The 15,803-nt window shown below is 40.6% G+C and overlaps 1 protein-coding gene across 4 annotated transcripts in view; it reads left to right on the top strand.

The window, feature by feature from the left end:
• The window catches only part of AFF2 (ALF transcription elongation factor 2), a 333,326-nt gene that overhangs the window by 285,724 nt on the left and 31,799 nt on the right, over nucleotides 1-15,803 (top strand). For 3 of the 4 annotated variants that reach the window (XM_082062239.1, XM_082062240.1, XM_082062237.1), the window contains exons 10-12: nucleotides 5,907-6,069; nucleotides 6,601-7,620; nucleotides 9,736-9,860. In XM_082062239.1, the coding sequence (XP_081918365.1) occupies nucleotides 5,907-6,069; nucleotides 6,601-7,620; nucleotides 9,736-9,860 (1,308 nt within the window). The remainder of the gene's footprint in view (nucleotides 1-5,906; nucleotides 6,070-6,600; nucleotides 7,621-9,735; nucleotides 9,861-15,803) is intronic. The other variant, XM_082062238.1, reaches the window with a different exon arrangement.

Here is a 15,803-nt window from a genome sequence, read left to right as displayed (position 1 = left end):
TGGTGGAAGAACAGAAGAGAAATAAAACTTCGTTATTGAACAGTTATGGTATTAAGTTCTGACACTAAATATTAATCTGCTAGGTGCTGCTCTATTATTATCTGCTGGAATAATGAAGCAGCTATTTTGAACAGTTACACAGAATTCAGTGAGTCCAGTAACTCCTGGTAATGCCCCTCAGGTTCAGAGTTTTTCTGTACAAATCGACTCTGGAGGGGAACCTGGGTCAGCTTCTGAAAAGCTGAAGCCAGTTTGTTCCTCTGTCTCTTCTCCGAATAAAGTGTAGCGAGTGAGAGAACAACATTATCTCCCCAAGAGTGAGCGTTACCCTCTCTTCCGATGGATGGTGTAGTGTGGTTGAAGTGCACAAGGGCCTTATTCAGGGCTGGGTGCCCACTTTCCAGCACCCTGTGCAATCAGAGTCTTTGTTCCAAGGAATCTGCATTTTAAATAGACAAGACAGATTAAGGATAGGCAACATAGTCTCTCTTTTACTCAGCAGGATCTGATGCACAGACATATTTTCTTCTCAGACACAAAGCAAAATTAATCCAAGTGCATCAACAGGAAGATCAACCACTCTGTCAAATCTGTAGTTGCTTTTCCAGCAAAGACCTTCTGCTTTCCAGATTTCATTGGTTGAATTTGCCCTAAAAATAGGCCTGTACAGTAAAGCAACCTTTGTAGAGTGCTGGTTCTTGTGGAAATCCGTTGCCAGCATTGATACACTGTTGACTCACTGGTCAGTTCCCATCTACAATTTCCCGCTGCCCAGCAGTGCTGCTGTCTCAAAGTTTACATTTTGATTTCTGGGTAGAGCAATGGAACAAATGGCCAATTCATCGTTACCCTAAAAAGGAAGGGTTGGAATGAATAAACCTGTTGTTGGAGGGCACTGTCTATTTGCCAAATTTGCTTCACAGCAGTTAACATGACTACATCTAATTGCTGAAAAGTTCAGGGAGATAGCTAAGGACTTGTCAGAAATGTTTGTTCCTTGATGAGTTTTACTGCAGTAGTCTGAATTATATGGCTTTTTTTTTTAACGTATGTATTTACAGGGTAAAAAGTTTATTATTTTTCTTAATAGAAGTTAATGAGTTTTAGTGTTTCATATTATCTTTGTTGTAACCACCAGGTTTAATCCTGAAAACCATTTATTAGAGTAAATGATGTGTTGAAAATAATGTAATAATAGTCTAGATGACAACAACAACAAAAAAATGTAAGCTGCATAGTGTGCCTCCAGTTCTCTAGGCAGCATAATAATCCAGACACATAATAATGCCATGTCTGCTTTAATTGGTATTGGAAAAATAATCCATGAGTTAAAAAACAGAGAAGCTGCAGAGAGATGTTTAAATTTAGGCAGATCACCCATACCAATGAATTGCAGTGAAAGAAAAATGGTTGGTGAGTGATAAGCTGGAAGCAGTTTCTCACCAGGAGCCATCAGCAGCCAGCTGCAGTGCCAGCTCGTGACAGCGGCGCACACCTGCAAGTCTCAGTTGCCCTGCATTTAGGTTTGAGCTCAACGAGTGCTGATAACCACTGTCAGGTGGTGATACTGGTCTTTGTCCCCTCCTTCAAGACATTTCTTATCTCATACTTGGTGCCCACGCTACGCACAGTCGTGGTGCCAAGCTGCAAGGGACAGGGGAAGTGTTGTGTACTGCAAAAGCAGAAGAAGGGAGGTAGATGAACGTGCTGCAGAAGACCTTCCCTCCAAATTGCTTCCAGATGTGCAGGTCTCTTCCATCTGCTTCATTGTTTGATAGTGGGGAGGAGACCAGCTTACCAGCCTGCAGGCAATTAAAGCCATCATCATTGTGGCCTTTGCAAGAGATGGAGGTCTGGTTCTCCTCCCACCTACAGTGTGAGTGTCACTCCAGTGTCTCTCATCTCCTTGGCACAGAAGAGGCTATTCTGGAGAGGGGTAAGCAGATGCTGATCCATCTGGCCTGAGCAATGGGGATCCTTGCCGCTGAGCTGTGTGTGTTTTTCCTCGCGGACAGCACGCTCTGGGTCAGGGCAGAGCACGTCTGACTGCCCTGCGGGACTCAGCTGAGCACAGGGCTTGGAAAATGGGGAGACAAATTGAAAAGGGCTGCAAAACTGATGTTTCCATTAACTGCAGAGAGTCCTCTTGCTTAGAGAATTAGACAGGTCTGCACTCAGTATGAGAGTTGTGATACCTCCAGTGTTTGCTCTGTGTGTTTGGATTGCAAGCTCTTTGGCCCAAAGGCTGCATCTCATCATGTGTTTACACAAATCCCAGCACAGCGGGTCACTGGTCTCAGTAGGGGCTTCCAACCTCAAGTGATAATAATGAACTGGCTTTCTGCTAAGTGTTATTTACCCAAACAATACTCTGTTCCATTGTGCAACATTGTTTTTATTAATATTTCTTTCCATTCAAATGAAATAAAAACATTGTCCACCCAAACACTGAGGAACAATATGAGTGTTCATCTCCTGCTGGGAAATAAAAATTCAAGAGTTTCAAATAGCAGTGCTTCCTGCTCTCTTTAGTCACTTTGAGGACTTGTGTCTGATGATAAAATGCTTTAAATCCATTTTAAACCTTGTCCAGGCCGGCATTCCTTGTCTGGATCTTAGCAACCCAACAAAGCTTGCTTTGAAAGTCTCTTAGAGAGGCAACCCCTAGTTCATGTAGTTGATACTTATGTGAAGAAGCCAAATTTATTTGTGTAACAGCTGCTTGAATGCACATTTGCAGAATCTGTCTCGGCATCTTTTAAAATGTGATTTAACTTTAAAGGTGAAGAACTCTTTGGTGCAAACCAACCTGTTCTTTCGATCTAAAAGACACATTTTATTTAAGGAAAAAAATGCAGAAGACAACCCAGAATCTCTTCACTTTTTTTTTTTTTTCCCATGAACTTGTATGTGAAAGGTCTCTGCGTTTTCTTCCGTTCTGCTGAACAGCATTATTAGCAGTTGATTGTTCATGTAGCTGTGTGCAAGATCTCTCTATCTTTAATATGATGAGATACTAGGAAAGGCATTTTGCATCTTATCTGATTGTTTTGCAAGGCATACAAACAGTTACTTTAAACCCAAACTACATGATGAAACGTGAATGCTTCTACTTTAAAAATGTAGATCAGCAATGATGTCTTCAGCATGAAACTGCCCGATGTAGCCAAGGCATAATTTTATTATCCCAGATGAAAGACAAATATGACCTCATTGCGGTTTGTATGAAAAACATTATTTTGAGTCTGTCTGGTTCCTGCAAGCTTGCTGAGCTGTGTTATTCAGTAATGTTTGGCATATGATAACTTTTTTCTGAGGCTGATGTGCAGCAAGAAAGAAAATAAGGACAGGTTGGAGCTGCCATCTATATCCGTGGTTTTATTCTTCCCCTTTGAGTTCTTTGTCAGACAGTTACAGTTCGCTACAGTACAACTCCAGTTGTTTTGTGTAAGCGCATCCAGTGACGGTGTCAGTTCTCTTCCAGAGTGCTGAAAGATGTAGGTTGTGTTTAAAGGCTGGAAAGGTCTGGCCTTAGCTGCTGGGACACTGGCTCTTCCTTCTTTGATCTATTATAAGAGGTGATTTCCTTTAAGTCAGTTATCTTAATGAGAGCAAACTTGCCAGCACTGACAACAGAGCGTTTCCTTAGGCAGAACTGCAGAGAGGTGTGAACAGCCCCACACGCATCCTGCGGTCTGGGGGTCGCCTTCCATTTGGGGGTGCAAACAGAAAATAGACATGAAACAGATGAAACTCACAGATTTAGGAGAAAAGTAATTTCTGAATTGCAACTTCATTGTTCTGATAATTCCATAAATAACATTTTTTTTCAAGGGTGATGTGTTGTTTTGGTATTTCAGAATGGAGTTGTTGTGTTTGCCTCCTCAGTCTGGGAATCCTTGGAGTTTTTTTTCTATTTTTGTTTTTATTATTTCTTCTTGGGAACAATTGTAATCAAGTAGGAAAACTTGATTTTCATCTACTTTTAGTGTTTTCCAAATAGAAAATATAAGACCAAAGTTACAAGATACTGAATTGAAAGGCAAACTCCCCCACAAACACATTCACTTTTTCTCCACCGTTCTCTTTCCTTGTTTACTGTAAAACAAAAAATAAGTGAAAAATGTATTTCCCTACACTTCCATGAGCTTCACTAAGAAGAAGGGATAAAGAAAGAAAAACAATAATGCACACACTAAAAAGGAGGGATGAAGAAAGAAAAACACTTGCACAAGTGGTTTCCAAAAATGATGACATGAAACACAAAGTGTAAGATCAATTTTTTAATTCAACAGTGTTTAGTTTTCCATCATACTTTTGTAAATGCCCAAATGTTTAAAAGTGCCTGTTCTTTTATTTACCTGCTACTTCCAGTTGAAATGTTTGAAGTAGCTCTACTTGAGTCAGTAGAGTGAAGAGTCTCTAGTAGAAGGGGAATTAAAAAAAAAGCATATGCACTTAATGAGCAACAAAGTTCGTGATCTGTAGCAATTACCCAAGTGAGTAATTTGGTTTCATTAACGCACCCTAAAGCACCAAGCTGTTCTGTCAATGGGCACTGCAGGACCATTGCAATGCTCAGGGAGACAGTTACGGTACCAACCGCAGAGTAAGGGATGGGTTTACCAACAAGGAGGGGGAGAGAAAGCAGCTTAGCATAAGAAGAAAATTAAAAAACATTTATTATTGTCACCGAAGCCAGTGGCAGTACACATAAAGACTCTAGCAGGGTCACACATCAGTTTTTTCTGGCTTTTCTAACTTCCAGTTTCTCAGTTACTGTGTTTTTTTAAGAGAGCATCGTGATACACAGAGATCTCAGTTTGAAAGGGGAAGGTGGGCATGTACCTCGATTACTTGAGTCCTTCTCAGGGGAAAGTAGAAAAACAGCAGAAATGAAAGCAAAGCTGCATCATGACTTCTGAGCATCTCTGGATCACTCAATATGGGACACACGCAGCATATGATATATTAAGGTGAAAAATTGAATATCCATAAAGGACTACTAGCAAATGGTGTCAATTTTCAAACACTTTGCTTTGTCAGCTTCACAAATTTAAAATCAATCATCAAAAAGTCTCAGTATAGATCAGCTGAAGAGACATAAAACCTTATGGTTATCTCCCTAACAAAAAAGTTGACATTAAAGATGAGTCTATAAAGACTCAGACTGGCAGAATTCTGTAGTGCTAAAAACGGGTCATCCAACCTCTCGGTTTACAAATAAATGCTGAGGAAAAGCAATGACGCCCAGCACACTGCTAATAAATACATCTTGGAGGCCAGTTGAACACACAGACAAATACATTTCACAGAGAGGCTTATTTTCAGCATGAATGCCATTTTCTCACTGTATTATCATAAACATGAGAGGAAAAACAGCTATTAAAAAATTCTTGGGCAGTCCCGGGAGACTTGTCAAAAATATGTAGTTTTTGTATACCGCAGTGTAAAAGTATTCATGAAAATTAATTTTTAAAATGCCTTGTCCAATATTGGCTGCCTGATGTCCTTCCTTTGATCATAAATTATAAATGAACTGGCAAAAAATGAAGAAACCGTGATTCCATTAATAAATTATTTAAGCTTGATTGTTAGTTTTCGCAATCATTGGGCTAATAAGCTCAGGCTTGTGACACTGAAATGTTTCTCATTTGAGGGTGATGATGACGGTAACATTATTAATGCCATTATCAGCATGTCCCATGAAGCATAAATCCAACTGGGTCCTTTGGTGGCTCCACGGTGGCACAGCCGGTGGAACTTTCATTGGGTCTGTACTGCAGAAGAGGGGGTTGATACCGAGGAAAGTCGGTGTGAACAGGGTTCACTGGGTGGTTGCCCCCACGGCAACACTTTATTAAAGACGAGCAGCATATTGACACGAGAGGCTCTTCTCCCCGCAGCAGCCTGCCGGTGCCGGCGGCACATGCAACCGGCTTGGCCCATTCCAGCGGTGGCTCCGGGAGCTCCAGCGAGTCCGAGAGCAGCTCCGAGTCCGACTCCGACAGCGAGAGCAGCTCCAGCGACAGCGAGTGCAACGAGGAGTCGCGCAGTGCCACGCCAGAGGTAAAGCCAGCTCTCACCTCCTGCCCAGCGGGGGCTCGCGGGGGAAAGCCTGGGAGGGAGTGAAATCCTGCTCCCACTTAGGAGAATGTTGGAGTTCTGTGCTGTTTGATGCTGCCAACTTTTTTCTCTCTTTACAGTTTTATGTGTATGACCCACATACTTATTCTAGCTTTTGGAAGAATCCTTCTGGCCTACATTTGAATTGCTTTAAAGAAATATTTAGATTTTTGCTTGTAGCTAGAGAAGATTTTATTGACACAGTATTCAGCTGGGACTAAGGAAAGGCAACATGACAAAACTATGTCTTCAGGGACTAGCTAAACTTTTTAGTTGTACTAAATTTCTCCAGGGCCGCATCGTAAACCAGATAAGGAAGCCTAATTAACCATAAATACTCCATAAATACTCCCATAAAACTAGCAGTCACCATGAGTTGACTGAAATAAAAGGGTACGTTAAAAACGTTCCCATTTAAAAGGAATAGCATTGCTTCTGTCTGAGATTTGTTCCTTGTCGTTCTTCAAACTGCAGCCTGAACCTCCCTCAGCAAACAAATGGCAGCTGGATAAATGGCTAAATAAAGTGAACCCCCACAACAAGACCATCATCAACAATCAAAATGAGCCTCACAGCGAGACCGGCTCCCAGGCCCAGAGCAACCAGCAGGCTGAAGGGCAAAACAAAGGGAAGCTCAACAGCAGCCTGCCCCCGACCGATTCCAAAGACCGGGCGATCCTCAGTCCTATCCGAGAGAAAGCCAAACCGCGGGTTGCCCAGAAAACCCCAGAGTCAAAAAGCTCCAAGCAGAAGTCACCAGCTCATAATGAGCCAACTTCACAAAGGACTACTTGGAAAAAACAACCCAAAAAGGTAGAAAGGACTTCCAGTGTAGAAGAGTATAACTGGCCCAAACCAAATAATACCAGCAACACTCCCAAAGAAAAAGACACACAGGAACCCCCCGAGCAGCCAAAGGTTCGAACTAAAGCAGCAGTTGGGAAGACTGCTCCAAGGAAAGAACCACGAACTAGCACAGGTCTCACTTCAGAGAAGAAAAAGTACAGAGGCCCCAGCAAAATTGTCCCTAAGTCCCGGGAATTCATTGAAACGGACTCATCTACTTCTGACTCCAATACAGACCAGGAGGAGAGCCTGCAGGCCAAGGTGTTGCCAGCTTGCAGTGGGCCTGCCGGTGGCGTCAAAGCGAAGGACTCTGGCAGTAACATCCTCAGCGTAAGTAGTTTAACTAGCAACAGCAGCAACACATCCAGCGACCAGACCAGCAATGACTTGGAGGAGCAGCTCTTTTCTCCTATCCCAATTGTACAAAATGAACTTCTGTCCCCACTGAGAGAATATGAAGAACTCAAATCTCTCTGGGTGAAAATAGACCTTAGTTTACTCTCTAGGATACCTGGACAAGAGCCTTTTGAGACCACATCTGTAAAAAGTGAACCAAGAGAGGCAAATGTGAAACACAGGCGACCATCTCGAGAGTCCCCTACCCCTGCAGCTGAAAAACCATCCACAAAATCCAAAAGGAAACACAAGGTAAGTCTTTTTCATCATTTGGAGGAAAACACTGAATTTCTATGCATCCTCGAGGTCAGGACCACAGTCAGTAGTTCCTTGCTGCACCCGCAGCAGGGCTGTAAGGAGGCATCATAACACTAAGGCTTTATCATTTTTACAAAGAACATATATTTACAAATTAACATCAGGAACTAGTAAATCACAAACTTCAACTGACAAAATCAATGAAGAATGTATTTTTCGAGATTTATCTTGTAAGCTTTTTCACTGTATTTGCTCACTTACTCGTTGATTTCCAGTGTTCTGTAATCTGCAGAAGGACTCCCAGTGCTGAGTTTGTACTACTATGAGTTCTGCCGTACTCAGAAAACATTACTCCTATTTGGAAGGCAGTGTTTTATTGTCTGCAGAATTGCGGCACTTTCACCACTGGCTTAAACAGGCATAGCTTCACTTAAGTCAATGGAATGGTGCTTGCTTATGATCCTGGTGAATTTGGTCTTTATATTGTTTTGTTATATAAACAAATGTGATTCATAGAAATATCATTTGCTTAACTAGCTGCTTTCTCAACACAGCTACCTGAAAAAGCAAATGTTTTGACTTAAGGCGTTATGTTTTGTCATGTGTTTTGCGTTATTGATGCCCAAGGGTATCCTGTCTTGTGAGATATGACAACGCACTTCAAACCAAATGTGTTTTCAGAAAAGAAACGGAACTTTTGTGTCATAAATTAATTTCTATAGCCAGTTTTTCCAGCTGAAATGGTATGCTCTGGTCTGTCTGTTAGAAGTCATCACGGTGTATTTTTTTTATACCCCAAATTTTATAAATCATTGTGAATGTGACTTCAGCCATCTGTTCTTGAAATCCTGAGTTTGAGCAGTCTAGCGGTACGGGAGAGTTAATACAAGATACAACAGACAATGCCAGGCAGACATGGGCTCTGCACCCCTGCCTACATGAGTCACTGCAGTGGCTCCTTCCCTGTTGAATTAAGTAGAAATAATCATGAGTAAACTCAGCAGGTTTTTATTCCATTTATATTCTAGCTGTACACTAAAGGCAGAGATGTAAGAAGGAAGGAGAAGAAAGAGGAAAGGGATGTATGAATTTTCATGCTTATGCGTATGTATAAGTACAACAGGGTGTGTATTAATTATACAAAAAAACATCTTGCGAGGTAACTTAGTAAAGTGTTAGTATGATGATGAAGGAATCTTGGCTATGACAAAGTATAATATCGGCAACTAAACTGAGACATCCTGGGGAAAAAATAAATATAGATATATGTATATTTAAAAAGGGGTTATGTGAAAGATGGAACCTCATAATTTCATTAGCTGGACTTTGAATCAGGAAGTAACAAAATGAGGAATCTCACTCTGGGATTGTACAAACATAAGCTACGCTCTGAAACAGCCCGTTCGGTTGCTGTATGATTGCTCAATGCTTCCCGGGGGGAAACAAACCAATTAGAATGACTTGAGGGTGTATCAACAGTTAAAACAAGGTAGGGACAGCCTGATTTGGGTTTCTAAATCATGCTATTAAAAGATTTATTTTACCCATCTACTAGTGGGCTTGAAGGCTGATAGAAAGGTTCCAGTGACAGAGCAGTAATCAGCTTTGCTTGTATCATCCTAGTTCAGGCACAAAAGTCATGCATCAGGGAATCTTTCAAAGCAAATTTCAAACGAGCTATCGCTGTTAATGACTGCCCCAGCTCAGGCCAGTAGTCTTTTAGTCCTGTGAGGAATACTTACTCAGGGAAGTTTTCCCATCAACTTCCATTAAGTCAATGAGTAAAAGCTATTTACTTGAGTAAGATTTGGTGCTATCAAGTCATTCCATCTGAATTATTAATTAAATTCCAGTGCACTACAGAAGATATCTATAGCACATGAGGCATTTTGCTTCCTAATTATCTGGCTATGTCACTTGTTATATAACTTCATGTCATGTGTTTGGAGCACGTTTAGCCCTGATTTCAGGTGACTTTCACTTCTCTTAGACCGGTATTTTAACTGCTGCTACTGTAAAGGAAATACAAGGAGATTCCTGAGCTCCTCTTAATGGCAAGTGAAATCGTGCATAGATGCTGGATCTTTCAAGCTTTACCTTTTTTTGAAGCAGCCAGAAAGCCTGGATACCTTTGTTGAAAGCAAGAAGCAGCGCCTGGAGGACCCTTCAGCTTCATGCCTGCTCCCACCTTGTATCTCTCCAATACCGAATCACAGATTAACCAGCACTAAAGAGTAAGTTCTTTTTTTTTCACGTGACATTCATGAGGGATTTCGTGGTCCTGTTCTACAAATGTCTTTGCTGTAGAGCCAGATGGGCCTTATGGCCCATAAGCATAAGTGACCCAGCATTGCTGTTCCCATCCATCAGGAAGAGGATCCACATGGTTTTGGATGAGATTCATTCATCTTTCTGATGGACTAGAGTAGTTCAGAGTGCCACCACAATCCTGTACTTTTCTACTCTCATACTGCATCCTTTCAATGTTCTTTCTTGCTCCCATCATCCTTAACCTGTATGGCCAGAGAATCCTACTAAAAGCAGGCTTTTTATTGAGCAAAATAGTGACTTTGCCATTCACTTCAGTGGCTCTTATTCTATAACTGTATATACAGTAGTGCTGGGGTGACCATCCTAAATGCCTCAGACATACGTGCTTTGTATTTCAGCAGCCATATAATTAAATAGTTTGTGCCTTTCAGAGTGTCTTTGAGAGATGGTTATAATGCTTGAGCAAACAAGTGCCACGTAAATAATTATTCTGATTAGTATAATCACAAGATTAACATTCTATAAATAACTAGAGAGTGCAGGTCCCTTCTGTCATCAGTTTCGTGCTTTTACAATTTTGAGATGAGGCACTTCTTTGTGATTCACATGAGGAAAAGCAAAGAATCAAACCCATAATGTGCTTCTGAAAACAATTTGATTGTAGTAGTATTTAAATTTGGATTAAGTTCAAAAATCATTGAAGAAATAGCACACAAACTTAAAAATTCTTAAAGAAGATTAAGCGTCATTTTATTTATACTGGTCCAATTACAGAGTAACTTCAGTCCTTGAACTAACTCCTCATTGTACCATTGAGAAAATCAGAGTTGGAGTCTGGAAAAGGCAGATGAGCTCAAAGTTACAGTGGGATCCATAACATGTTGCAGATTTGATAAACATCATGATGGGTGTTGCCTGATTGTCATTGCTAGAAATACAATGAGCAGAGACATATTGCAGAGGGAATCAAGGATTATCCATCCTCAACACCTCCACAATCCATTAAAAAAACCTTTCTATTCTTGTCGACAGCAAGCCCTAAGGATCCACCCCCAACCTGATGTTTCTTAATTTGAGCTTGTTTTCCAGGTCATTAATTTGATTCCTTGGAGCTTTCAAGCCTTTGGTATTCTCTGTTAAAATATAATTGTGTCCATCAATAGTTATTTCCTTATGCTAGCTTCTCCTTTCATCTGCCTCAATTTTTGAAACAAAATTTTCTCACTTCTTTTCCACTGCAATGATTGAGACCTGGATCACTCTGCATTTGTTATTAGTGTCTTCTGAGTCCACTTGAAACAAATGCAATATTGTTTGATAATTCAGGTTTTCAACTGCCAGAGATGTGCAACTGAATGTAGAAAAATGTGTTTCCCAAAAGATTAGGGAGCTGGCTGAACTGTGTGATGACAAATTTCTGGAGAGCCCCAGATTGTTTTTAAGCAGTTAGGAGTGATTCTGTTCTCTAGAGGGTTAAGTAGAGTTTTATGGGGAGGCAGAATAAAGGGAAAGCTGAAAGTACACTTTTCAAGGGCATGGGGGAAAATAGCACTTCAGTGGTAAAAGGTTGAAAGTCAGACTTTGCCATTTACTTCTTTATTCCCAAAGGTCCCACATTTTCTTTCGGAATTCCTAAGTCTCTACATAGGACTTTGAGAAATGAGGGTGATCCAGCTACAGGTGTGATGATGATGTTCATCCATTAGGAAGGTGCTGTGTCCCGTGGTGGATGTTCTCACTCGAAGGAAGATTAGGGCTCTCCCATTAGAACTTGATCTCGGTGCCAGCAAGCCAAGTTCCCCAAGGCAGACTTCAGAGATTTTCATTGGGCTTTTTTATAGATACAAGACTCTTTGACAGAAAGATCATGATCTCTGGGCTAAAATTTGGAGGCATTCAGGAGTCTGGAGGAACCAGTGAAAGGCCACACCTGTGCTTTTGCAGCTCCCGCCGGCTGCCTTTCTATAGTTCAGGCATGTGAATATACTTTTCTCATAATCTTTCCCTAAATATATGGACTCAATAAAGCAAGCAAAGATGCACAATTATTTTTTAAAGGGTTACATGTCTAATATGGGCAATTGTATGCCTAATTTCCACAAGTTTCTCTGGCTTAAATGTACAATTTGAGTGTAGAAATATTAAACAGTTCGTTCTGAACTTAAAAACCATTCGCACAACCAAAAAGCTGGTTTGGATTATGGAGTCATTGCATAAGCAACTAGTTATTTCTCTGTTCCTTCCCTCACGCATGCTGGGGCTGATGCCTTTCCCTAAATCTGACATGATTCTTAAAATAAAATTATGCAAACTATTTCCTCTGTATTTTCCTTGTTTCTGATATTCCATAGCAAATGAAAGAATAGATAATACCATGTTTTGTTCAAGTAATTCATAATACCTTGAAACACTGCTGTTAGGCTACATTTTTGTCAGATCAGCTGCCCACTTTGCAGGAGAGGATTTTTTATGTATTTATTTGCTTGCCAGACCAATTTTTATTTAAGCATTAATTGTATGGGCTGCTGAATCCCAGTTATATCTGAAGACCTGATGGGTGAACCCAGTCCAGACAGAGCACTATTTGCCAACAATTGGCAGTTTATAACAACACAGGGAGTTATTTGCTGGTGCAAACTGTAAGTCTGAATCTCAAACTAGACTCATAGCAGTGAAACAGGCCTGCCGTCTAACAGGCACGCTGGAAGTCTGTCTGAGGCAAGAATTTCAGCCTGTTTTTCAAGATTTCCTGTTCACTTTTGTTTGACCTTTAGTTAAAGATGCACCTGTACTTTGCAACGTATATTAGCCAATCCCTTGGGTAGCCACAACAGCATTCACTGGGGTTCGTTCACGGTGGAGGCAGCTTTCTACATCTATGACAATGACTTCAGCATCATTCAGTTGCTGCCATATGGTCCAAGCTAATGCAGGAGTGACCTTTCCCTGCTAACCCCCTGTGCAGCATTTCATTGTGGACAGGGAGAGGAGAGGCCAAGGAAAGCCAAGTGACTGGTAGAGACAATGGCTTTGTCTCACTAATAGGCCAGAGATACCACAAGGAGTGGAGAAAGGAAGGGCAAAGAAAGGCAGCCTGAAACGTGAGGGTAGATGGAAATTCTCTCTCCTTCACACACTGACCTCTTGTTGCCTGCTTGCTTGCTTTCTGCCCTAAAAGAAACCAGGCTGAAAAAAGCAGATGGGGATCCTTCTCATTTATTGATAATTGGCCTTTTCAGACAAAAAGATTAAACCCTGCAGCCACAAGACCATCAGTTCTGCTTGTTTTTTCCTTGCTCTTTGATTGTGTTTCTCCCTAGATTTTAAATATAGTTTAAATAACAATCACGTCAGCAAATTAGACCATTGAGTCCTGGTAATTATTGCAATAAATTCATTCAAAATTAGCGATTACTGCAATCAAAGACCAGTTTCTTAGCCCATTAACAGCCCAAAGCAAAGTGACAATCTGGTTATCTGCTGGTAACAACCTATTTCATGGAGGTTATTGTTAACAGAAATGCTTTGGCTTAAATCTGAGGGAGGTAACATAGCTAAATAAATTTTCAGCTCAATTCCTCCAAAAATACATAGGATTATGTGGGCAATAGGTGAAAGAAACAAAAAAAAGAAAAGAACACCAAAAAACCACCACCACTAATGATAACCTTAAAGCATTGCTGGGGTTTTTTAGTTTGAGTTCTAGAGAAAACAACAACAACAAAAAGAAAACAAAAAAACACCAACCAAAAACTCTCAGGTGAATTTTCCTTTGTGGTTAAGTCTTCCCACCCACAGAATGATTTATGTGCCAGAACTGGGTAATTACACCTATATCATGTTTTGCCCCATCTTATATTTGAGCCCAAAGATGAAGTGAACTAGTTTTAAGTAGTGAAATTTTAACCATGGTACCTGCAGTCTTCTTAATTTTTTCTTGTACTACTCTGTTAATCTCTCCACCTCCATGTAGCAGCTGAGAAATGTTGCTTTGATTGCTTTACACATGCCTTAAATTTCCCCATGTGCAAAGACAGAGCCTTGCATAGTCCTGGCAATAGCCACAGATGTGCTGAGGAGCATCACCAGTGCTGCAGGGTTAGATCCTAATGGGGACTTGGCCAATGGCTCACATTCAGTTTTTCTTCTTTTGAGATAGATTTGCCAGAATTGGTTGCTCTTCCCTTTGCAAAGCCGTACCAAGGAGAAAGAAATGCTCCACATGCTTCCGTGCACAGTGGCACAGAGAAGGACTTTGCTCTTTGCTCCCACCTGTATGTGCATGTTCAGGGGTCCCTGTGCAGGACACTTGTCTGGGTGGCAGGAGGTTTGGATTCTGCTCCTGGGTATTTCATTAATTGTTTGTGCTTTTCCTCTGCACAGTCCAGTAACACACGCACGTTTTCTTGGGGTGGTGCTTAGTCTCCTTTGGAAAACATTCATCTGGAAAAGGTTCAGAGTATTACTGTGCTATAGCTATGGTAACTTGTCTGAGTTCAAAAATGCCTTTTGGGGGTAAGAAAGCTAACTAATGGGGCTTTGAGTGGGAACTTTTTGGTTGCAGGAGTATGTATGCATAAAATCAGTCTCCTCAGAGAACTGCTGGTCTCTTCCAACCTGGTTGCTTTCCTTTGATTTTTCTTCAGGCCCACCTGATTTTTGAGCAGGACAGCATCCATAGCAGTCCTGCTGTAAGGCAATATGAATTCTGTGCTCATTTTATTTCTTCGGTGTGATGATTCTTAATATGAGAGAGTTTCAAACAAGACATTTTTAACTCTGCTTCAGTCAAATTAAAGTAGTTTTGAGTAGAAGAGCTATAAAACCTGAAACACGGGGATTTGGGTTGATTTCACTCTGTGATTTCACAGATAGGCTAAACTATTTTTGCATCTCAAAAGGTCTAGAGTAGGGAAATGACCAGAGCTGGTGCAGATATTGATACTGTTGGTGAAACTGCAAAAGAGACCAGACTGGAATGAGAGCGAGCTCCAGAATGAGGAGTAAGGAAGCTTGGGTTGCCTTCTCTTTCCCTGGTTACTTTAAGACAAAGTAGATCTATAATTCCTGACACTGACTGAAGGTGCCTGGGAACAAAGCATAAATTCTTGTTGACTTAATTTGTTATTGAAATTTTAGTCAATAATCATGAAATGTAAATGATCGTGTAGCACAGTATTAGATGTCTAAGAAAAGATTAAAATTCAGGTTATCTTCATTGACTGAGCTAGGACAGTACATAAATAAAAATCTATGAGTAGATTAACATGTTAAACAGACAGTGGGGTGTTTGGTTTGTTTTTTCTTTCTTGATGGATTTGAGGGGAGAAAGTTCTAGCACCTTATTTTGTTTTAATGTGTATCACCGCTGCCATTTCTAGCCAGCTAACAATTTCTGTACATAAACCAGACAATAGATTATCATATTACTTGAGCTTTCATGTCAAAACCACATTCATTTTCTGAATCACGTTCAATTCATCAACCAATATTTGCTCAAGGGCTTTTGCCAGCTACTAGGTATCATTTTAATATAGTGTTGAACATTGTTTTTATTCTAGAGGTCAAATAATTATTATCTTGTTATTGTTATGGTTATCACTTTGCAGTTGTTATAATTTTGTTGTTGTTCACTTGCCATGTGCTATTATGTTTTCTTGCCAAGGTTGCTTATGTGGGCCCTAATCCACCTCTTAAAAAGATGCTTAATGTTAAACACAGAAATAGTCATACTTGATATGAAAGGAACTAACCCCATGCATAAAACTTTCCAGCACTTTGCTGAGTCAGAACCTCTGTGACCTCTCAAATGAAGACTGACTCAAATTAGCATTTAAATTGAGTACAATTTGTACTAATGCACTGGAAGTCATCCTCCAAAGGAGGAGGTTTCTGCAGCCATTGAA

This window comes from Streptopelia decaocto (assembly GCF_964273445.1).
Source record: "Streptopelia decaocto genome assembly, chromosome: 10".
NCBI lineage: Eukaryota > Metazoa > Chordata > Aves > Columbiformes > Columbidae > Streptopelia > Streptopelia decaocto.
The sequence above is the reverse complement of the archived record's forward strand: the minus strand, read 5'-3'. Positions and strand labels throughout refer to the sequence as shown.